This window comes from Mixophyes fleayi, chromosome 8, assembly GCF_038048845.1.
Source record: "Mixophyes fleayi isolate aMixFle1 chromosome 8, aMixFle1.hap1, whole genome shotgun sequence".
NCBI lineage: Eukaryota > Metazoa > Chordata > Amphibia > Anura > Limnodynastidae > Mixophyes > Mixophyes fleayi.
This window is the reverse complement of record NC_134409.1, coordinates 11,351,793-11,377,817: the sequence shown is the minus strand read 5'-3', so window position 1 is coordinate 11,377,817 and position 26,025 is coordinate 11,351,793. Positions and strand designations below refer to the sequence as shown.

General features: G+C 40.9%; 1 protein-coding gene across 2 annotated transcripts; it reads right to left on the bottom strand.

Moving 5' to 3' along the window:
- Positions 1-872: 872 nt before the first annotated feature.
- Positions 873-22,927, bottom strand: SRSF11 (serine and arginine rich splicing factor 11). Of its 2 annotated transcripts, XM_075181898.1 has the most exons (12): positions 22,614-22,927; positions 16,523-16,656; positions 11,341-11,450; positions 7,594-7,686; positions 6,320-6,369; positions 6,083-6,210; positions 5,919-6,003; positions 4,765-4,890; positions 4,512-4,601; positions 4,207-4,305; positions 2,181-2,319; positions 873-2,077 (listed from the first exon to the last, which is right to left on the bottom strand). In XM_075181898.1, the coding sequence occupies exons 1-12, from the start codon at positions 22,733-22,735 to the stop codon at positions 1,877-1,879; spliced, it is 1,377 nt and encodes a 458-aa protein (XP_075037999.1). In that variant the 5' UTR covers positions 22,736-22,927; the 3' UTR covers positions 873-1,876. The 2 variants fall into 2 exon arrangements, with proteins under 2 accessions (XP_075037999.1, XP_075038000.1); XM_075181899.1 differs by lacking the exon at positions 4,765-4,890.
- Between the last annotated feature and the right edge of the window lie 3,098 nt (positions 22,928-26,025).

Sequence of the window (26,025 nt, the reverse complement as noted above, 5' to 3'; positions counted from 1 at the left end):
CGGCAATATTCTACTTCATCAAGTAGAATAGCCTGTGCACTGTTTTCCTGGTGTCCCTTGCAAAATTATATTCTAAAATTAATTTTTTTTTGCAATGTGTTTTTGCATACATTATTTTCCTGTCTTGACTTTGTGAGACTGTACCTTTATCTTAAAGGCAATCATGAGAGGTCACGGTGCGACATATTGCATTGTTTGGCTTGGCAAGAGGAGAGGCAGCATGGGGAGTCCGGAGAGTCAAATTGAAGCAAGAAAACAAGAGCAAGAATTCCCCCTGTAAAAGTACCACAACTATCACCTGTGAGCCCACTTGTCAGCCTCACACTATTACTGTTAATATTGGTGTGTGGTCTCGCTTCAAGCCCTAAACAGCAGAATTCACTGCCAAGGATCCTGTAATACTAAGATGTTTGGATGTATGACCACATATCCTGCTGTCTCCAAGCTATTAACCAGCGGTCTGCAGATGTGTAGCTGTTGAAAAGGGGCATATCTTCTATCTTTTCTAATCCCTTTTTATTTATTTCTTTTGAAAGGCAATGCTGTTTTATGGCATAGATTTGCGAATACTTTACATTTTAAAGGCTTGCACTGATTTTCGAAAGGAGTTATTTTTAATCAACTTGACCATATTGGGTCTTCACCATCAATTCTGTAAGTCCACATTCGGTCCCCTCGGCTATGTCATCTCCACCATACCAGTTTTATTTTCTATCCACTCACCAGACATCGGAGTCTCTCACAATTTGCTTTGTGTAGCCACTGAGCAGCAAGAAACTTGTGACCATCTTCACCAATACATAGTAATGTTCCGATAGTAGAGAATATACAATGTCCAAATCAGGCCGTTCAATAAAGCTGCAGCAAACACCTGAGTTTATATATTTTATTATCAAAGTTTCTTGTAAAACAAAAAAATTCAGGAACTGTACATCGAGATGGCACAGATTGGAACCTACGTTTGCTTGTTAATTAACAAAACTGAAGCTTTGGAAATTCTGAAACTAATGCACCAACTACTCTCCATAAGACAGAATGGACTCACTATCAGATTACTACTGCACCAATAGTGAACACAAAAAGTCTGACAAGAAAAAAAAATAAAAAAGAAATATGGGACTCTCTCAAAAGCATACAAAATACCCAATTAAAATTCATTTACAAAGCAAAAAAAGGACAAAATATTCAATTGAACATTCAGACGTGAGTGTAAAAACACTAAGCAACTGGAAAAACCTGTGGTTTTTATATCATACTATCGAATATATTCTGAAGATCACAAAACAAAACAGCGAAGCAAAACGTTGAGGGATCATCACAGTTTAAAAAAAACAAAAAAAGTTAGTACATTTTTTATTGAAGTCTCAAAGCATAAACAAAACCCACAAAATATTAATCTGTACGGCTAGCAATCTACCTACAATAGGAGGATGCGCTTTGAAATGTGTATTTTCCAATTTACCGCGTAGGAGACCATTAGTTGCGGACAGCGGTGTTCTGGCTGCAGTGAACATGTAATCCGTGTATTATTCCGCTATAAGTATTGCAGCGATGACTCGGTCTAGCACACAAGGAAACTGGGCAACTAAATAGCAAATTATACAACCCATGCGAGGTGTCGGACGCATGCAACATATTCATTAAGTTGCGTCACACTATAGAGAATTGGGGGATTTTTTTTTTTCTATACCAAAATAAGACTGTCTATCCACGTCAAAGCTTTAGACGAACCCTCTAGTACGGAGCTACCGACTTATGAAAGTTTACATTCACCAATAGCTCAGTATTATGCATACAACCAAATTAGAACATTTTAAATAGAAAATGAAAATCACATAGGAAGGACCAGTTGGTCTGTAGGGGCTTCCGGCTGCTCTCAATCGCTCATATCCATGTCTTCCTCGTGGTGATCGTCCCCGTTCACTTTGGAGTCCTTTACTGAAGATTCTCCGCTCACTCTCTCGGCGGTCGCCTCGCTCTCTAGTGGGGGGCTGGCCTCCGTCACCATATATTCTTCTCTCTTGTCTTTCTCGCTGTCGTAACCTTGCTCCTCCTCATCGTAATCCCGTGTAACCTGCTTTGCACGTGGAAGAACCAGGTAAAGCTTGCAGCCAGAGACCAGTGACCACTAAGAAGTAATCTCACAGAAGCGCTGGAACGGTTTCTGTGAGTAAACTTACTTTCACATCCTTCTCGCTCTCCGATCGGCGCTCTCGCTCCTTCTCTTTGTCTTTGCTTTTCTTCTTTTTACTGGAAGATCTCTCTCTTTCATCTCTGTTCTTTTCTCTGTCTTTATCCTTCTTCTTTTCCTTTTTATGCCTAGAGAAAATTAAACTAAAGTCAGCAGCAGTCGGGACATCTATAAAAACTGGGACATCTATAACAACTGGGACATCCGCTACACCTGCACTTCTCACACAAGTTCCCAAACTTTTATTGTTTTAAACTTAAACTTTGTGTATAAATGTGACCGTATTAAACCACTGATTGTACACCTGCTACTTACTGCCGTTATTAGTAAGATAGAGAGATATATTTACCATATAAACATTTATCTAAACCTGTATTTCTTACAACGTTCTGCTACAACAGTAACGAGGTATTGTCTGGTTCCACGCTCAGTATTAGGTGATATGTTTAACCAGCTGATACAAGTAACGCACCTGTGCTGCTTTCAGAATATAACTACAGATACACGACTAATGTAACTGGTCATTTACAATGGCCGCCCCATACATACAGACCTATCATTGTGCTAATGCATACATGGAATATTGAACTGATTTTAAACAGTTGGGAGTATAATTTTCCCTTTATTTACAATAAAACATACAATGTTTATTCTTCATAAATGGTATTTCTGTATATTTGCTTTTACCAACAAATTAATACTGCTTATTAAATATAAAATTAAATATAAGCCACAGACATCAATCGTATAATATTCTCAGCAGCTCAATATGGAACACTTGGCTTTTCTAGGCAAATAACTCAACTTCCAGCAACAGGTAATCATTCACACAAAAAAATGACAAATATTCCACTATACTGTCCCTTGAAAGCCAACTGATATTACAGGTGTGTTGTCCGTAAAAATAATAAATGCAAATGATAACACATACAAAATAGATTATAACACACACTTCTGGTACCACTGTGGAGGGAGGGGAGCAGTGTGCGCGCGCACGTACATATAATGTTCAACTGCACATGCATAGTACATAAAGTGCATGGACACTCCTACTGCGCATTCGCCAAAAAAACCCCACTGTGTGAGCTGACTCAAGTCGGCGCACACACTGTGGGGAAAGACGCCAGGGGTGGTGACATCAACCCTGGCCCACACACAGCGTCTACACACACGTTGCCGCTGGGGAGGGCTGGGAGTTTCCCAATCTGGACTATAAAAGCCAGACCTGGAACTCCTCCTCCTCCTCCGCCCCCCCCCGGTTCTCTGCAGCCTTCTTGCCCCCTGGACATCGAGCACACACTACACTACAGAAAACATACACTACAGAAAAGGGTATACTATAGGAATACACTACACTACTGAAAATATATATACTACAGAAAAGGATAGGAATACTACTACAGAAAATATACATTACAGAAAATAATTGTATACTACAGGAACGTTACCTACACTGCAGACAAAGAATTGGATCCAGGATACAAGGATTTGATAAGCATCATTGATAATATATATCTATATAGCTAGGTGTTTGTAATGTTGGTTTAACTATTTATATACATATAATGGTGTAATTATTGTTTTATATCTGTGATAGTTAAAATCAATATTATAAATACTAATCCTTATTAAAGATACATATGTAAAGAAAATAGAGCAAGGACAGTGTAAGGAATAAACGTGGTGAACCTAGGGTTAAGTTTATATTGATATATTATAACATTGTTCAACATAACATAGTATATTTGTGAACTGTGAATAAAGGGTTTTCTGTGTTAATAGTAAAATACTTTAATTTGAACACATATATAGATTGTGAAGTACTGCTGAGATACAGTGGTTATTGGATAAATAATTCTGTAAAGCTTAAGTGTTATTTAGTGTGGTCAAAAGACTGAGTAAGGCAACATTGTTTAAAGAAAAGTGTGAGTTTTATAAGGGGTGTATCTGAGAACAGAATCAGAGGATAGCACAGGTCCTTTTACAACCACAATACAACTTTGTTACATAAATACCTTCTAGGTGATGGGGAGCGAGATGCTTTCCTTTTAGGCGACCGCTGTTTTTTAGTAGGGGATCGAGATGCACTTCGACTCTTCCTGCGCCTTCTGTCTCTGTTAATGTTTTTTTTTTTAAAAAAAAGTTAATAATCTGACAACCAATATACAACATAAAATATACCAAGCTGGTGTAATATAGCAGTGTTGTTGGTTAGCAGTGTTGTTGGTTAGCAGTGTTGTTGGTTAGCAGTGTTGTTGGTTAGCAGTGTTGCGTTGAGATATCCGACAAGTTTTGCGTTTCATACAGCTAAATCTTGTACCTGCTTGTGCTTCTAGACCGCCTGCTTGTGCTGTAGCTTTTGGGTGGGGTTTTAGAGCGCTTCTTTTCTTTCTCTTCCCGCTTCTTCTCTCTAAAACAAGCAACATCAGGTTGAGATTTCAGAATGCTGGAGATGGCACATTTGTGGTTTTATAAAAACACATGAAATATGTCAAAGCAAAACAGATATCTGGTGTGGATGACTGATACAAGCAGTTAGGACCATGGTGATGGCAGAGGAAGAACAAAATTACCTAGATTTAGATCGAGAACGCCGGGGTCTCTCTCTCGAATGAGATCGCCGCCTCCTGGGGCTCTTGGATCGCCGCCTGCTTCTAGACTTTGAATGAGATCTCCTACGCGATCTACTTCTAGAGCGTCTAAACACAAAATAGAGAATCATTGAGCTTTAGATCATGATCACTATTTCAGCAATAGTTTCTTACCTCCATAGGGCTCATTTGCATCAAACCATAACAACAAATCACAGACTTGCTTTCATTGTCTAACGTGCACAAGACAGAAGCACTGATTGGTTGCTCTGGTTCAGTGCAAGTTTTGCACCAATAGTAAATAAGCCCTTTTTGTTCTACACTTAGAAAAATGCAATTAGTTTAGTAAAGTACATGTATGACAATTCATACATCCACAAGACTGAAAAATGCCACCAGCTGGCACAATGATCCATCCGCCTGGTTTTCCCACTTCCTGTTAGATAATTTATGATTAAGACAACGGGAGAGTGTCTGTACCTTAATGGAGGCCCAGACAACCCTGCTGCAAAAAGTAACCCCTCGACTGAAAGAGCAACGCGAAGAGGAGAAAATGCAACCAGTGCAAACATACAAAGCAGAAACCAGGATCAGAGCTGCACTGACATTACTGAAGAACGGTACTAACTGTAAGTGGATGGTTTCTTGTTTCGCCGTTAGTCACACAGACAAGCTGGATAAGGACCAGTTAATATGCAATAAATAGCCGAGAACAATGACCTCTGCTGGAACTCTACTAGCAGTACATCAGCCGCCCATAGGACGTTTAGCATTGGTAACAGAATACCTGGGGCTGTAATAACAACCAGCAACGTATCAGCTCACAGAACTTAGGAGTAAGAGTCAAGACAGCCCAACGTGGCACAATACATTACCTCCAGGAAGGGGGGAGGACTACTCCTGACAGACTGCTATACCCTAGGCATGGACTCACGTTAAATTTCTTCATGCTGTATTGACACTCAATGGTGAAGAAACCCGTCATCCACAGCCATAGGGCCGGTCCAAAAAACTAAGTTTAACTAAACCTTAGTTAAGTGGGGGGGGGGGGGGGGGGGGAAATCACACCCATAGACATTTTATGGACTGGGATGTCTATGGGGAAGGGCGGGACTGGGCCAAGAAACATTTCTCACCTGTGCCTGGAAGATGAAGGTGTTCTCCTCCGTCTGGAACGGGAACGTGACCGTGAATGCTTTTTTGATTTCTCGTCCTTCTTATCTAAATATAAAGACATTTGGGTCAGATGACATTTCGGTTACTATTAGCAGCATTATAAAACGTATGACCAGTAATTTACCTGGCTCGATGGCAGCAGAAATCAAGGACTGGGCCTCCCGGACTCTCTTCATAGCTTCCTCGATATCTTTGTTAGAGGCATCAGACTTCAGACTTGGAGACACGAGCCCGGCGGTTACATGATTCAGTCTAGCAAACAAATCAATTATACAGTTCAGTCAATGATACAGAGACCAAATACTGTATATCTTTTATGAAGGTGAATAGACGGTTACAATGTATAATGAATATTACTTACTTTGGATCAACAGTGCTCATAAGTTTTAAAAGTTGATCTGCTGCAAGAGACTAGGGGAAAGTAAAAAAAAATAAAAAATAAATAATACATTAACCCCAGCATTACAGTAGTTATATCCAAACGCACCCATACATTAAAAGACAAGGATGACTGTCCAGAGATATCAACCACCCCCTTACTGGAGACACCCCCTCTTCTCCCAGCTTACTTTTCTGACACCTTACAAAGAAGTTCAATATAGGTTATAGTTACTTTAGAATTAACAAAAAAAAGGTCAAAAGGGATGCATGGCCAATACCAGTATACTGACGTGCTATGCTCTGTCATTTAAGCTTGTTGTCCGATACTTTTATTGACAACAGACTACAGGAATCTTAAAGTACGACACAGCCATGGACCAGGGCTGAGTTACCAGACTCACGGATAGATTTTGGCTGAAAGTTATTACAGCAATTAAAATACAACCTAGCCCAAATATTCAACTCAGACACCAGTGTTCTCTCCCAAAAAAATTGCCAGCTGGGTGGCATTAAGAAGTAGCCAGGTAGGGGCAGTCGTAAAACTTTGCAAAAATATTGGAAACTTTTGGAGGTTATTGTCCACACCTGCCAGGACTGGTCTAACACACACCAGTGGCTGTAGTGCTCACATAGTGCTTGTTCTAATTGGACAAACAATGGTCTATTGTATTATAATACAGTGTTCTTCCCAGAAAATTTTGTAAGCCTGGTGGCATTAAGAAGTAGCCAGGCGGGTGCAGATTTAATAATATTGATAAATGTTGGAGGTTATTGCCCACACCTGCCAGGACTGGTGGTCAGTGGTCTAACACACACTGAGCTGTAGTCCTCACATAGTGCCTGTTATACTAGAGGAAACAATGGTTTATTCTATTATAAAAGGAATTTGTTGGGCAGCCAGAGCCGGATGGCAAGTAAAAATAGACAGGTTAAGCACCCAGGAAATAGGTGCTGGGGAGAACACTGGAAAATCATTCCTTCTTCTTCCAGTTATTCAATCTCTTGGTTTATTATTATAAAAATATAATATCACTCCATACACCGCTTCAATTCTACAGCATATCAATACAGTTAATATCATTCACAAAGTATATCAATGCCAAGTGATAACTGGTGCACATCACTGCATCTTCACTGGACACTGCGGCTCCTATTATTCCACCTTCCATATAACCCAATGATTAGTTGGGCGTGTCTTCCCCGAGATAAATGTAATTCAGCAGTGGCACTAGCTAGCCAATAAGGTAACTGTACCTGAGAGTTGAGATTAGCTCCTGGAAGAGTTAGGGCCGCGAGAGTTGGATCAAGTGTAGGAGCTCCCAGGGCAGAGAGAGGAACAGCGCCAATCTAGTGAGAACAAGCAAAGACTTAGTAATCTACAGAAACACAACACATCAAAACTTGTATCGCTCATATGGAGACATAGAAGAGCTAAAACAGAAATGAAGGACTCGCAAAGATTTGGGAAAGAAAGCATATTGAAAATGTTACAGGTGTAACGCGATACACAGGCAGCAATAAAATACGGGGGAAAGTGCCATTCAGTTTTCATGGATGCAGTGCGTCTTTCTTCTTCCTTCCGCCTGCATCCCAAACCTGGCAATGTGCTCAGCTGGAGGTGCCGAAAAGAGGGTTGGATTTTAAAGAGCCCTGTAGCTGGTCAGGGTATAACTCTCTCTGCATTCACTATATGTCATTTCAATTATTAGCAACTATATTTTACCCAAGGTAAACGGCTGAATGAGACACATGGCTGCTTGCTCTGGTTATAGGAGTTGTTTCCAAAATTAAACTTTTTTAAACAGCCTCAACTCAAATGTGTACAGTTCTGTAACACAGCCTCTAGTGAGCCTCCTGCCTCTCAAAGGGGCCTCCAGAAGAGCAGATTGAGGCACTAGAGAAGCTTGAAATCTTCCAGACAGAACAATATGGACATAAAACAAGCAAGGTTTGAAAGTGGTGCCATTCTAAAAACTCCGAACTTATAGCAAGCTCCAAAGGCATTCTCAAATAGCCAGGCTAAACGGACAACCAACCAACATGGGAAGCTGAACATGCCCCTTCACCAATTTTGGAGTGTTTCAAGGGCAATGTCTCCCATTAGTCATATAATGAATGCCATGCTTGCTGCTACTGGCGATATTCAAGACTCCAGCATCTTCTTAACCGGTTGCTGCCTTGAGTAGCACCAAACCAGTTACTCTGCCCAATTCTGCTGCCGATCAGGAGGCAGCGGCCGTTCTGGAGGGAAGGACAGCTCCAACTACTGGCTGCCAAGAATCTTCAACACTTTTACAACAGAGTATGAGATTTATCCAAAGCTTCTCGGTACGATGTCACCCTATGGCAGGCTTGGCTAACCTGTGACACTCCAGGTGTTGTGAAACTACAAGTCAAAGCATACACTTACAGCAATAAGCTTCTATATATTGGCAAAGCATGCTGGGGTTTGTAGTTTCACAACACTTGGAGTGCCACAGGTTAGCCAAGCTTACCCTATGGTATTTATGCCCAAAATGCTAAATATCCGAGACCGTAATGTAGCCCTCAACTACTTATATCTATATACTAAGATTACTAATGACCTAAAAATTCCCTCTCAATTTACACATGCAGGGAATTTGTCAGCGCTGACTGGGAATTTTAGTCATCGTCTCCCTCCTGTAGTAGATTTGGCACAGACTTATAGGGGTTTTGCACTTTATAAAAAAATACTTACTACTAAATCCCCTACCTTCCCAATAATAGTACTTTGGTGAGCGTCACTCCCCTGTCTATTTAGCAGTCACCTCAAGCCAGGACCCCTCAAAGCTACTTTGCTCTCTACGTAGCAGGAAGATCAGACACAGGAGCGGTAAAGCTTTCACCCAGAAGCCCCTGCATCACCCAGAAGCCCCTGCTACGGAGATTCTACTGACAGACTCAGTACAGACTTTTACTCCCCATCTTTTGCATAATGTCCTTTGTAGCTATTCTCCAATACTTTCTCAACTCAAAAGGGAAATGCCAATCATTATCCCTTCTGCACTGCACGTTCTATACTCGCTTATTCAGAGGCACTGAATTCCATTCCTCCTCTGGTTACTGTAAGGTATGTGGACTGCTTATATTGGCCACAAAATCAGTCAGGAGAATCCTACTCGCATAGCCCCCTATGTTACCATGTCGCACAGAAATGTATCATACACAAGACCGTTCAGACTGAAAATCTCTCTCTCGGCTCACTATCGTCTTACCAGTCAATGCCTCTAGGATGTAAGCTCTAATGAGCAGAGCCCTTCTCCCTCCTGTCTCTCTACCTTCTCTTCTGCTCCAACCTCAATATTCTTGGAGCATCTGAAGTCTCGGTATTACTCGTTTATTGTTCTGTACTGTTATTCCCTGTACTGTCCATTGTTTGTACTGTGTTCGGCGCTGCGGAAACCTTGTGGCGCCTTATAAATAAATAATAATAATAATAATAATAATAATGCCTCAGGGCTTTCAAATATTAAATTGCTAAGTGTCTGTATGACCTTATGGGATTCTCTAGTACCAACAAACCTTAAAAAATTACCTTCTGGGCTACTTAAGAGCATTTTATTTCTTCATCACTATCATCTTCTGCAATATTTTAATAATTTGCTGGCGCTATATAAATATATGTTGATGATGATGATGAATATTTATATCTTTGAGAAAAGTTCAAAACAAGTCAGAAGATATTTCCATTATACAATGGTTGTGTTCTCATCATTCATATAGCGCAATAACTCCCATATCATTAGAGCAGCAGGTCAGTATAATACGCACATTTATCACCTTATTGTCTATGAATAAAACATCCGCGTATAAGAAAGTAAAGGATGTAGAAGAGCAATGTTTTGAATTACCATAAAGAGCTACTTATGATCTATGGGCAGCACGGTGGCTCAGTGGTTAGCACTTCTGCCTTATAGCACTGGGGTCATGAGTTCAATACCCAACCATGGCCTTATCTCTGAGGAGTTTGTATGTTCTCCCCGTGTTTGCGTGGGTTTCCTCTGGGTGCTCCAGTTTCCTCCCACACTCCAAAAACATACTGGTAGATTAATTGGCTGCTAACAAATTGACCCTAGAATGTATGTGTGTTAGCGAATTTAGACTGTAAGCCCCAATGGGGCAGGGACTGGTGTGAGTGAGTTCTCTGTACAGTGCTGCAGAATTAGTGGCGCTATATAAATAATTGGTGATAATGATTAACACTAGATTGATTTATTTTCCATCCTACCACAATATTCCCTCCATGCCTCCTTTACCTTCGGTGCTGCTATGCAGAAAATATCAGACACTAGTAGGAGTGAAAATGAACAAAACACTGTTTGGATTTAGTCCCCCTTCTTCCCTGCATGTGTAGTAGTTTTACTAAACAAGCAGAGAGTGCAGCAATTGTAACACATGGCAGTGATTTCTATACGTCTGTCTGACTGCACTGTACACCTGGTGTGTAGGACAATTCCTCAGTAGTATGATGAAACAGATGCACTATGACATAATTCCATTGTTACTATGAGTGTTCAGGTTTTATCTGAAAGTGACTATATTCATTAAATGTTACATATTATTCTAAGTAATGTTGGACACCTAGCTTTGTGGCACCAGAATGTGCATTAACAAGGGATCATGTGACATATTATACTGCCTGGCCTCTCGAAGTGCCTTGTAGAATAAGCAGTAACAAAGAGGTAAACATTGGAATATCGTTTCAGATAAACTATCGAGGTGGTGAAGGGTTAAGATTGGGTCAAGGGTATTTAAACACCAATGTAACTGACCCAATTTACTCCCCCAGTAGTTAACTCCCAAAAAAGGCAGGCTAAGTTTGCTGGTATTTGTAGTTCCGCAACAGATTGAGAGCCATAGAGGCACCTAAAGCTGATGTTCTACATATACCAAGAATGTTCTGGGACTTGTAATTCCTGGAGACACACAGTTTCCGCCAGGTCGGCACTATCCCCCCAGCGTTACTCTGCACGGACTTACCTGACTCAGTGGATTTGGAGTGGGAAGAAGTCCTCCTCCCGGCAGCAGGCCTGTGACTGCGTTAGCTGGGGCCACCAGAGACAGCGCTTTAGACTCATCAGGAATTATTCCTGTAGAAAAACACATCTGCATTAGACACCATGTCTAGTGGAGAACATTTAAAACACACACAAAACAAAAAGAAAAATTCAAAAAACAAAACAAAAAAGAAAAACACCCAGTAATGCTGCCACTGTTCCAACCACTCGAACTTGCTGATAGTACTTATTCTGGCTGCCATATTCTAAGCTCTATACAGTTTACCATTAAGCGAAAAGAAATCATTTGACTTTTTTTTTTTTGTCTCTACAAATGGTTAAAGATTCTAGAGAAAGGAAGATACTGCACAATACACACTACTTTTGTTTGGTGTTAACACTGCCGAGATTTCATCACCTGTACTCGATTTTTAATTCATGAATCAAACGTAAGCAAGCACAGTCGGTTCTCCGGGGGTGTGCTCTCAACTTTCAAAAGCTGTTTAATGAACAACGACTCGTGTCGGCTGCTTCACTATAAAGCACACAGAAAAATCAAGATACACAAGACAAAAAAAAAAGGTTGATTTAGGAGTTATTCATATGGAACAGTTCACTAGCTCTTTAGCATACCTACCATACAATGGTGTGAGAGAGTTTGTTATGTGGTGTAAGAGGATGTCTGGGGGTTTAATAAAAGCCCAGTGACATTTCCCAGCTGAAGGCAGAATAGCACTTCCCTTACCTGGAGAGCAAAGACTGTAGGCTTATGGGACCTATGAAATGCCACAATCTACTGTAGCCAGTCCATCCAAATGAGCATTATGTCTGTGCACCACTCGCCTACACACAATAAAGGCAGCCATCGTATTGGATTAACCAATCCAGAACCAGTCTATTCACTCCCTAGGGCGCTACTGCCTAATGCCCTTATCCTAGTGAACGGATAGGCTGCGATCATTGGTTCCGCCCACAATCGCTGCCTCCCCTGTGTGCGACAGGTACACGTCAAAGAAAGCTAAACCAGGACTTCAAAGATGGGTACGCTACATTATTCATAGGCTTTACAGATTGATCTGCCCCTATGCCCGTACCCCTCCCCCAAATCAGAGTGTGAGCAAAACAAAGAAATGAAAAACAAAATGTAACTAGAGAGTTTCAAATACCAGTGATTTGTCTTGGATTAACAAACTGCATGTCAGCATAAAACATACAACATGTACAGGGCACTTAAGAGAAACTGGACAAGCTGGAGAAGAAAACGGTTGAGTGGTATTTTCAGCAGGGCCTGGTAAATAGTTCAGGCTGAACCAGGGAAAAGAACTGTAAAACACAACAACAAAAAAGAAAAACCACTGTTAAATAAAGGTCATGGTTCCTTCCACCTAAGCTGCGAGCTGTAGTTCTTACACAGATTGCTATTACATGTGTCAAGATAGCTGCTCTCTGAGGAAGGGGAGAGGGGCGGAGGACTTAGTGGTCTCTGTGCGTCTCACCATACATCACACATATCTATGGTACATCTCCTGGGACAGTCATGCATATGTCCAGAGACAAACTACGTTGGTCATAATTATTAGTTAAATATAGAAAGTTCTTATCGAGACAGCATCTACCATATATCATGCACTGGATATACCAGTTAGGGTATTAAAACATTTTTTTTTCTTTTTTTTTTTTTTTATAAAAAAGCAATAAAAAAATAAAAATCTTAAACTAAAAATTAAAACAAAAAGAAAAACTAAAATTAAAAAGCAATGAGGACCCTCACCAGGTATTTTTCATGCGTCATGGTTTAAATTTTTACACTGCCGCTTTGTTAGAACCATGAAATACTGCGTGGATATGTTGAAATGAAAGAAAAAAAAGAAACAGACAAAAGAAACAAACATTAACCAGTACACCTGAAATCCTGCCAAACGTCTACTTTATATTTATGGAAAAAAGACCTACAGTGATAAGTCTATTCAATTCCCCCCTGCCAAGCAAAAACACCAAATTACCACGAGCACAGAAAGGGTGCAATGTTACCGTTTGTTTTTGTTTTAGTGTTCAGCATCATATAGGATCTTAATTAATAACATGGTGCAAAAAAGCAACGGTGGTGTAACCAAGAGCAACCAGTTTTCAGTATTCTCGCCTTCATTACTAGGACTACGGTAATATGTCCGGATGGTTGTCGTGTGTTACAGCACCTGTTCCTCCTGCACTTTTTATTAAACAAGAAGCATTGTTTCAGTAACCTGTCCTTATACTCTACCACTACCGCTTGTCTAAAATGTCAGTGTGAGTATTTACAGCTGTCCTCAAAGTAGTAAGGTCTACAGCGACTTGATGGACATAAAACACATTACCCTTGATTGTTAAAAAATTCCACAAGTGGAAACAAACGAATGCATGTTATGCAGCATTAAAGCATTCAATCAAGGGAAGGAAGAGATTATGTGCTTTTAAATCTGAATTTTCCAACCCCAAGTCCCACTGTGTGACATTGCATCTGCCCTATAAACACCCTCACACTTCCCAGAGAATTAGCTTCCACTTTTAGGGTAGTAGACTTGATTTAAAGTACATCAAGTAACATTGTAACTGAGCAGTAACTAAAGATCATTCCTACGTACAGAATGTAAACTATGTTTTGTGGTCTAACAAGCTATTTCAGTTTCAGAGATAAGGAATAAATCTTATAATCCAGCCCTAAGATTCCCCTCAGTGCTTTAGTAAGTGACCAGGACTTGATGGGAAGTGTAAAGAAAGCTAAAAACAGAAAAGCTATTTTTAATGTCACGTGAGCTCAACCAACCCAAAGAACTGCACTTCCATCCTGAACATTCCATGTTCAATGTAAACACATTTAAGACAATGGGCTGGATTATATCACATGAGAAATGTGCCTCCTAGTTTCCTTACATAACAAGACTCATAGGGGGGTATTCAATTGTTAGCGTTAACGCTCTCAAACGAGCGCTCAAAAAATCTTAGCGTTAATACGGTAATTACTCGCGGAATTTCAGCTCGCAGCCCTCTGAGCGGCGAGCTGAAATTCCGCGAGTAAACTACTGTATTAACGCTTTTCGAGCGCAATATTACCGTATAAACGGTAATATTTTTTGAGCGCTCGTTTTTTAGCTTTAACAATTGAATACCCCCCATAGTATGTATATATATATATGTATGTATGTATGATAAAGATATATATTTATATATAGATAGATATATATCTATATAAAAGGGTCCTTCCAGTAATGCTACGTTTAGAAAACATGAATTTCAGAAAGGAAAAACAATTATGCTTACATATATTTTGTGTTTTCCTTAGTTTCCCCAATACTTGTTTCTAATCATTTTCAAGAAGCTGGATATTAACAACATGGAATCAAAAGTAAACTAAATGCAACATAGATGTTTCCTTTAACGGTTAAGTGTTATTGTGCAGACCAAAGGTTTTATGTTTTGCAGTGTGTATAAAATATATTTATTAGTACTTTCCCCCCCAACTTTTGTAGAGATGGGGCGGTTATAAGGAGGAGTCTGTTCTAGTTTTTCATTCTAGTGCTCTGCCGCCTTCTAGAGGTAAAACATCACACACCTACAGTGTCCCCTACTTCTGGACAAGAAAATCCCTTTATTACACATGAAATGTTACTTTTAATTTCCTATATATTAGATTTATACAATACATCCACCTCCCAATCAGTGTTAAAGTTCCTTCCCAAAAAAACTATTATTTTTGTGAAGACAAACCATTGGGCAGAATTATACATACATTTAGTGAGTGTGTCATCCATATATTAATAGCAGCACAATCTATATTTTATGCTAGTGAATATATGATGCAGCCGTCTCTGCATAATGATTTCTGCTGCAGCACAAACAATGTCATTTGCTTGTAGTTCCATAAGTCAGAATGGATTTAATGATCTAACTCTTTTCCCCTCAATCTTCAAGTCTTTGCTCCAGCATCTCCAAGCACCATTCTTCAATGTAAGTTATAGAGGCAGGCTATCACCTCTCCGGGAAGAGGATTTAAATATAACCCATTCCCCAAATTAGCAGCGGAGTGATGGGACACCTGGCAGGCGTTAGATCTGCATTTGGCAGGCTGCAGTGTGGAGAATGTGGCAGGGGACAGCTGCGCTCTACTGGCCCATTACATTCTTAGTGAATAGAGCGGTCTAGTACAAGACTAGATGCAAACACTCATATATAATACAAGCTGAGCTGGGGAGAGCTGGTGGCCAGTGCAGAGCCCAAACATTTCTGCCATTTTGCAACATATACAAAATAAAACTCAGGTTTTATTCCCATAACAAATGATTATTTATGGCGGATTTTACCATTTAATAAAAAAAAAAAAATTAGAAACTATGTAATGCAAGAAAAAGTTCTCATTGCTGTTAATGTTACTGTAAATACAACTGGAGAAAAATTAAATCAGTGGAAAACCGTGCCCCCCCCCCATCATTTAACACAGAAATAAAAACAACTAACAGGCCAAGTTAACAATACATAAAGCCATACGCGTGAGTCGTTAACGAGTAGTTACACCATGAAAAACACTTGGGGACGCGAGAGCTTGCTGGCGTCTAGTTAATGTCTAGAATCCCCTGAAGCAGAAGAGGAACCAGTTTTTCTGCCATCAGGAAGGGCTTTGCAAATGCCTTCTCCACTACAAAAATCACACACACAAATAACAGAGAAAAGAGTTCATTATTTTGCAAATACTGTGAGGCATAGAACGATGCAAACTTGAGAGGGAGAGAAGAGAATTGAAATACCCTACGCCCATCCAGCACCTTTGAAAAGTTACTGACTTACAGGCACACCACAACTGATCCATGGTACACATGACTTTCATTTTAAGCATCAATGGTAGAATACTTTGATTGCAATGCATATATTGTAGACAGAAGAGATCGTTCTGAATTAGATGATGCCCAAGTATAGAAACGTGGCATTCACAGACAATGATTTTAAATATTCCACTGGACAACAGGGATAAGAAGGTGGCCTTTGGTTACTTCAGAATTAAACGTTCATAGTATACCAGGGATCTCAAGTAAAACAAAGCAGTTGACGCATGCAAACTGTGCTCACTTAAAACCTAACAGACACCCTCTACCCCTTGTCCTGTAGCGATGTGAATAATAAAGCCGTGTACAAACCTTCTGCATAGGGCACCACTATCAACGCTCTGTCCACGAACACTGTGTTAGTCAGGTGCTGAGCGACCACTGCCGAGTCTGGATCATGGAACTTTACAAAACAGACACGAGATGTTACAGGCAAAGGAGAATCACTAAAAAAAGGAAAAGGAAAAACCGAGGTGAAACACATGAATATTATAGCAACGCACTTCATTTGGGGAGCTAAAAAATAAAAAGATTGGAGTTCTTGTTAAATATAGTGCACCAAATTAGGCGTACATTTACTTACAGTGTGTTGTGCGGTGCAATACTCACCTCCGGACACTGCTTTGTACCTTACAGACCCCCCCCCCCACCACCTCAGTAAAGAAAAAGGCCCAATGCTGACCTCTAAGCTCACTATATAGCTGTAAATATCAGCAAATCCAGCCAGAATTGTCACGTGTGCTCAAAGTACATGGCATGCACAAAACAATTCAAACAAAAACCAAATCATTCCTTGGCATACCGTAAAACAGGTAGGCAAATGCTATTTATTTGCCTGTGTCTTTCAATCACAATAGCAGGGCCCGAAAACGTTTAAGGGATGCATTTTTTTTCTTTACCTTTTTGCTATAAAAGTCATGACGAGACAGCGCATGCGATAAGAGGCTGTCCCAGCGATGACTACGCACAGACAGCGATGAAAGAAGGATTGTCTGAGTACTCTTACTGCATGGCCATAGGTCAGTGCATTTTCAGAGATACATTAGAGAAGGGAGGGATTAGACCACCCCTCTCTGGCCATGCTACAGCTTTAGGGTAGACTTGCTAATATCATCAGATTAGCGTTCGGAGACAAGCATCCAAAAGTTAAGCTTTTCAGAACTTGATAAATAGCTCCTTTTCCCTGTCCCAATTGCGAATTAACTGTGGTATTCTGCATAAGTTCGCCTAACGCAGGAGATCTTTCTTACATACTACTATTGTTAAATAAGCCCGATACAAAGATTACAATGAACCATGTGGAAACATCATCCACATGAATTAAGGCTGGATAAAAAGGCCCAATGGTCACTTAGCTCTACAGGATACGCCAGAGAGCCAATGCCTATACTAGTAGTCAGAAGGACACACCAGTCTCTGCAAGAACTACATTGTCTTTATTGTACAAGGCTATTTTAATAGGATCTCTGCCATTAAGAAATTGGACAGAATTCATATTTCACATTTCTTTTAGTATCGTTCAAACACAACTAAGTATTCAGCACAAAACAATAGCAAACAGAGTAAGACTAAATGAAAGCCTTGCTGTCCATTGAGAGGTGCTTACTGTATTAACAAAATCTCAGCATAAGCGGATTAAAGCTTCTTCAGTGCATGGTATGTTGTAACACAGCACAAGAATCAGCAACACTGATCAGCCAGATCAAACATCACTGGAATTGTTGTTCAAAACCTGCCAGCAGCACCTGTTTAGCCATTTAATCTAAAACACTAAGGCCATGTACAAACGGGCATTTAAACATGTTGCCACTTAGTCAAAAAAAATTATGTAAGCCAATAAATCTGTATACACACACGCATCCTGACAAGCATTCATTTCATGACAATTTCAACATTGCTCCGGGAGTTTGGAAACATTAAGGGGCATATTCAATTGTTGTTTTTCCGTGCCACGGAAAAACAACTACAGTTAATACAGTAATTTGTAGCTGGATTTCAGCTCGCGGCTCAGGGAGCTGCGAGCTGAAATCCAGCGAGTAAATTACCGTATAAACTGTTTTTCTGCGCACGATTACCGTAATAACGGTAATCGTGCGCGGACCGCGGGATTTTCGGCGATCCCGCCGACAATTGAATATGCCCCTAAAGGTCCAAAAAAAATGACAGTATATTTTTACAGGAACGCCCACTAAATCCATAGAATGCCGCAGGGAAGCTTTGAGAACAGGCTTCTAAAGAGGAAAAAGTACAAGGGTCCATCTACATTTTTAACTAGCGTTTTTAATGACCGTGTGTTAATAGTCCTAATTTCGCACCACATTTCACAAAGACACCATTTATCGCAGCTAAAATACATGAAATGAAGCAACAGTTTTTTTTCATTGGTCACTGTGTCCAGAAAATAACCCAATACATCAAAATTTTTGTCGGAACCTATAAAATAAGGCCGTTCCGTTTCCAAAGCAGGAGCCTATTTTACACTTCACTAGATTCAGAACATAGTGTAAAATAATGTTTGACATTATTCACTTAAGCATAATAGAGAACAAACTCTAACCTTAACCCACTGATGACCACACAAACCCTTTACATGTCGGGCACACACGGGCTTTAAACTTATGCTCCATGTTTTCACAGTGTGTAAGAATGAAGGCCACACCAAGCTATTTACAGCCCATAGTAAAAATAGTTCTAAAAAATTAATCTAAAAAAAAAAAGAACTCCCAAAAAAAGATGCGATTTTTGTTCCTAAAACAACCCCTCTTGCTGCTGCCCTCATACCTTTCATGAAACTAGGAAAATTTACATATATTAGGTATCCAAATAAGAGAAATAGAGGAACACATTAATGGACATATTTCCAGGGGCGCTACAAGGGTACTATTTCCCACTAATTTATTATTCTAATATGGAACACCAAAAATAAGACTTTTTAAATTTAGATACACTCACATACTTAAACAAATAAGACTGTTGTTAAACCAGCACTTAGTAAAAATGCAAAGGGGTGTATGGTTATGAAGCTAGAGAGATCCTTGGGTAAAAACTATTTTTCTGGTTTTACGTATATACAATGTAATATGTTGGCATTATATAAAAAAAATATTAAAATTTGTTGAGAGATATTTCAAAATATTAAATAAAGTTAAGCAACGGTACCTCTCCAATTCAAGATTATATAGATATTGTTGATATGAGATCTTGTACCAAAATAGATAAATATTCCTATATATGTTTGTAACACATTTCAACGGAAGTGCCACACGGTCACATAGCAGATTATTTAAAGCTCAAATGGTCTTTCTTCCACATTGATAAGTACAAATCTCCACCTAATTTAACAGCAAGTGCTGTTCTGATAAACACAAACTAATTAATTTAAGAAGTGGTATTCTGCTTCCCAGAACAAATTTGCACGATAAGGAAAAAAAAAGTGACAATTATATTAAAAGTACAGAAACAAATGCAAAAAATAAAAAAAAGCACTAATCGTTTCCTAAATAGAATAAGAAAATATAAAAAAAAATTATAACACAAGTCAAAGCCACAAATGAGAAAAGCCAGTAACTATGGAGTCTGCACTGCATTATTGACAACATTTAAATCTTACAGCAGCAAGTGCTGTACAAACCCTGCTGAAAACAGATCTTATTAAGTGCAACAGTCACCTTATCCCCAATATAAATAAACTACCAGTGCAAGTTATTTAACCCTTACAAATGGCTGTGCGGCTTAATCACAAACATCCCTCTTAAGAAACACTGACATCTGTTGCCCAGAAGACATCTAAGTAATCATCTTGGCTATTTAAAAATACTTAACATGTTTAAATGCCAAGAGCTATTCCTATAACACGTACTAGGTTACTTGCACACAAAAAAAAAAATAATAATAATACAAAACAGTGGGTCTATCCCAAAAATTTATAAGAACACCGATTGATTTTCTTTCCAGACACAAGACCTAAAGGATAAATATTACACAGTATCTACAATCCTTGCAAAATAGATAACCTCTCTATTTACTACTTAGGACCTCTCTGGAGAAGAGTGTTAGCTGGGAGTTAAAGTGATGATACTCTGTAGCTCTAAAATGGTTACATAATGCCAGTGATACAGCCTACACACACAAGGCAGAGAAGACATTTGCATTGCATGTGAAACTAGCATGGTATATAGGTCACACAAGAAGGAAACATATGTTCACCTGCACTGTTCAAAACACAAACATGTCATTTATAAAAGAGCTAAAACAAAAACCTTCACAAATCAGTCAAGACAGCAAAACCTGATATGACCATAATAAAAAGTCTGCAAAAACAAAGTAAACATTGATTTTAAATAAGGCAAGATCAGAGATTAGGAACATTATTTCATCAACTGTTGTGGAGCCAGAGGGACCATAAACCTGTACTAGACGGATATTTTAATCTATACACTACTCAGACTGATTATTTTCCCAAGGAGGCTGCAGAAGCTCCAAAGGAAAACCAGGGGTTGGGAGGGGAACTCCCTCTACCATTTAAAGATGGTAAGCGTTATTGATTTTCCAGTTGTATATAGGCTCCAGATAGGCGGTCCCTTATAAAAATATTTCCCAAAGACGTTTTGCAACTTTAAATTTATTGCAGTAGTTGAAAATACTTCACTCCTAACGGTACCCCGGCTACACAAGTTTCCCTCCTTGCAATATATATATTTCCATCATTACGCTACACTGTGTATATATTTCCAGCATTACACGCGCGTGTATATATATCTCATTACGCTACACTGTAATAATAGATTTTATATATATCCAGCATTACGCTACAGTGTGTATTATATATTTACACATCCATCATTGCGCTACGCTGTACATATTTCCGCATTGCGATACGCTGTACATATGCATTTCAATCTATCATTGCGCTACGCCGCACATCCGTATTTCCGCATTGCGCTACGCCGCACATCCGTATTTCCGCATTGCGCTACGCCGCACATCCGTATTTCCGCATTGCGCTACGCCGCACATCCGTATTTCCGCATTGCGCTACGCCGCACATCCGTATTTCCGCATTGCGCTACGCCGTACATCCGTATTTCCGCATTGCGCTACGCCGTACATCCGTATTTCCGCATTGCGCTACGCCGTACATCCGTATTTCCGCATTGCGCTACGCCGTACATCCGTATTTCCGCATTGCGCTACGCCGTACATCCGTATTTCCGCATTGCGCTACGCCGTACATCCGTATTTCCGCATTGCGCTACGCCGTACATCCGTATTTCCGCATTGCGCTACGATGTACATCCGTATTTCCGCATTGCGCTACGCTGTACATCCGTATTTCCGCATTGCGCTACGCTGTACATCCGTATTTTCGCATTGCGCTACGCTGTACATCCGTATTTCCGCATTGCGCTACGCTGTACATCCGTATTTCCGCATTGCGCTACGCTGTACATACGTATTTCCGCATTGCGCTACGCTGTACATACGCATTTTTGCATTGCGCTACGCTGTACATACGCATTTTTGCATTGCGCTACGCTGTACATATGCATTTCCATCTTGCGCTACGCTGTACATATATATCCATCTTACGCTACGCTGTACATATATAACCATCTTACGCTACGCTGTACATATATATCCATCTTACGCTACGCTGTACATATATATCCATCTTACGCTACGCTGTACATATATATCCATCTTACGCTACGCTGTACATATATATCCATCTTACGCTACGCTGTACATATATATCCATCTTACGCTACCCTGTACATATATATCCATCTTACGCTACACTGTACATATATATCCATCTTACGCTACACTGTACATATATATCCATCTTACTACACTGTACATATATCTCCATCATACGCTACACTGTACATAAATATATATATCTCCATCATTACGCTACACTGTACATAAATATATATATCTCCATCATTACGCTACACTGTACATAAATATATATATCTCCATCATTACGCTACACTGTACATATAGATTTTCATACTACGCTATATAAATATATATATATATATATATATATATATATATATATATATATATCCCCATCATTACCCCATAAACATCTGAAATGGCTCTTTTTGCTCTCCACCTGATGAGGATGCTCAGGACATGCAGTTGCACAGCAGCTGGAAATCACGGGTCACCAACTATTAACTTAAATGCTACTAACAGAATATTCCAGGAGCCCACACAGGGTGTACACCGATATTTACCACCACATCTGGCGGTGATGGGGATTAGGAAGGGGCACGTGTTGAGGTAACTACCACAGAGCAATGAGCCCGGTACCCCCAGCCCCCCGCAGCCAGGGCCCCAGCCGCCATCTTGTCCCCGCCATGCTCGCCCCATACCCCCTCAGATCACTTACTCGGGCGGGAAGAGTCGCAGTTCGTCGATTTTCCCCAGGAACCCGAAGAGGGTTTTCATCTGCTCGGTGCTGGCGCTGGGGGACACGTTCGTCACCTGGATCACGTCGGTGCTGGAAGTCATTGTGGAGCCTCCTGCTTTAACACATTAAATACGGAAAGAGAAAGAGTAACACACAGAGGATTAGTAATCTGACGAGTCAGGGCCCCGGCAGGACTGGCGGGAGAGAGACCGACTACAGCGAGCAGGACGGAGCCGCCGCCATGAAACAACGACAGGAACCTGACTGGGCCGCAGTATCCCACAATGCACTGCGGGCGCCTGCGCACTGCGCGCCAGAATCCCCTTCTCCTGGAGCGCGCCACCTAGCTGCCTTCCTGTGTAATGACAGACAGCGGTTCTGACCAATGCTTGGTCATATGCAGATTCCTCTGTAATAACATAACATGGTAGGGTCTGCAGAAGTTCTCATGGAAGCCACAGGGGGCGCTGCAATTATTGCTGCATAACCATTCCTCTTCTACTATCCAGGTATCACACCAAGGGGCCTATTTATCAAAGATCTTCCCCCTGTAATTTAGAGGTAAATCCCCGAGAACTGTTTAACCGATAAATTACTATCTATTATTGAAGCATCGCAGCAGATATCTGCTGCTTTGCATTTCTTGTTTTACTGAGCACTCACCATAACAGTGTATGGCAGTGGTTCCCAAACTTTTGCAGTTCGCAGCACCCTAAGAGTCTCCATAATTTTTTCAAGGCACCCCTCCTAAATAATTACTGAGCAGTCCTGTTTTAGAAGTAGTTGTGTCAAAAAATTGTAATAAGTATTTAGGTCAGGACAAAAATACTTATTTAGTTGTATGCAAAAGAGCCCCCTCTGCATCCAGACTCTCTCACGCTGTCCCCCTCCTCTGCCCTCTCTCATGCTTCACCCTCCTCTGCCCTCTCTCACGCTGTCCCCCTCCTCTGCCCTCTCTCACGCTGTCCCCCTCCTCTGCCCTCTCTCACGCTGGTCCCCCCTCATCTGCAATCTCTCACGCTGGTCCCCCCTTCTCTGCCCTCTCTCACGCTGTCCCCCTCCTCTGCCCTCTCTCACGCTGTCCCCCTCCTCTGCCCTCTCTCACGCTGTCCCCCTCCTCTGCCCTCTCTCACGCTGGTCCCCCCTCATCTGCAATCTCTCACGCTGGTCCCCCCTTCTCTGCCCTCTCTCGCGCTGGTCCCCCCTCCTCTGCCCTCTCTCGCGCTGGTCCCCCCTCCTCTGCCCTCTCTCGCGCTGGTCCCCCCTCCTCTGCCCTCTCTCCCGCTGGTCCCCCCTCCTCTGCCAGGCTGGTCCCCCCTCCTCTGTCCCCTCTGCCACGCTGGTCCCCCCTACTCTGTCCCCTCTCTCACGCTGGTCCCCCCTCCTCTGTCCCCTCTCGTCACGCTGGTCCCCCCTTCTCTGTCCCCTCTGCCGCGCGCCAGCCATAGGAGAAACAAAACAACACAAAAACTTACCAATCCGCGCGGCGCCGGGACCCAGCATCCACCTCTCTCACGCAGCGTGTGTCATTCAGTGACAGCTGCGTGAGAGAGGTGGATGCTGAGTCCCGGCGCCGCGCGGATTGGTAGGTTTTTGTGTTGTTTTGTTTCTCCTATGGCTGCCCCACGGCACCCCTGGGAGCCGTGGTGCACACTTTGGGAACCGCCGGTGTATGGGAAGTGCCTAGTAACGCTATCTATTAAAGTCTAACTAGAGAAAATGTTCTCTTTTTCTACATGTTAATGTACGCCATCTGAAGCTGCCATACATTAACATATCTGAAATCTTTCTCAGCTGTCAGCTCTGCTCTGAAGACAGCTGGACAGCGCATGTGTGGAGGGATCATGTGATCCCTCCCTGTCACATATCGTACCTTTTGCCTTCCAGGATGTTAGTGCGCATGCACCAAGATTTCAGTCGGCGCATGCGCACTAACAAAAAGAAGAAGAAAAAGAAAGAGAAGATCACAGTAGCTTTCAAAACTGAGAAGAGACTGCAATGAACAGGCGAGTCACTTCTCAGGGACAGCAGACATCGGCACTGCTGTCCCTGAGAAGTTTTTTCATACATTGCCGTTACTTTTCAATCCTTATCAAGGAGATAAGGATTGAAAAGTTTCAATTGAAAAAAAACAAAGGTTCATAAATAGACCCCCTGTGTACACGCTACAGAAAATTTCTCCAGATGCGATATCATTAACGATTTTACCGACTGAATAAAAAAAAAATCACGATCAGCAGCCGATTCATGTGTACATACTATAAACATCTCACAAGCTTTACCTTCAAATCTGTGCTCTTCATCTGTCCTAACCATTGGCTGAAATGATCATGAATTAGTAGTGCTATATAAATAAATAAATGATGATGATGATGATCTATGGACACTGCCGGTCGTACAGAATTGGAACGACATTATTCCATTGTTGATAGATATATTTGGTCTGGTTTAAAAAAATCAAATAAAATGATACATTGTACTTTGGAACAATAATCGTTCATCGTTGGAGAATATACACATAATAATATCTGCCTGAACGGTCATTTATTGTGTGATTGGCTCGATAATCAGCTGAAAACCCTGTAAAGTGTACTCAGCCTTATTATTAACCTTTATATACAGGGGCTGGCTGGCAAATTTTAACCAGAGGGGGGGGAACTCAACAACCTACTAGCAACATTTTACAGGAAAAAAAATACAGGTAGCCCAGCCCAAAATAGCACATTTAGGGACCAGCCGGGGCCACTACCTCTGTTTGTGTACATGTTGTTATATAACACTGCACCTCTCTGTGTACAAGGTGATATAACTTATATATAAGAGCATCTCCCTGTCTGTGTACATGTGGTTATATAACACTGCACCTCTCTGTGTACAAGTTGATATAATATACCTTACATATAAGAGCATCTCCCTGTCTATGTACATGTGGTTATATAACACTGCACCTCTCTGTGTACAAGGTGATGTAATATAACTTACATATAAGAGCATCTCCCTGTCTATGTACATGTGGTTATATAACACTGCACCTCTCTGTGTACAAGGTGATGTAATATAACTTACATATAAGAGCATCTCCCTGTCTATGTACATGTGGTTATATAACACTGCACCTCTCTGTGTACAAGGTGATGTAATATAACTTACATATAAGAGCATCTCCCTGTCTGTGTACATGTGGTTATATAACACTGCACCTCTGTGTACAAGGTGATATAATATAACATATATAAGAACACCTCTATATCTGTACAGAAGGTGCTAAATAAACCCGCACATTACTCTGTCAGTGCAGGATTACAGACCCTGCACCTTGAGGACAGCACCGAGTACATATAATTGTTATCGCAGCCAGAGAGCCCGCGGCCGCCATGTTGGGACTCCGGCT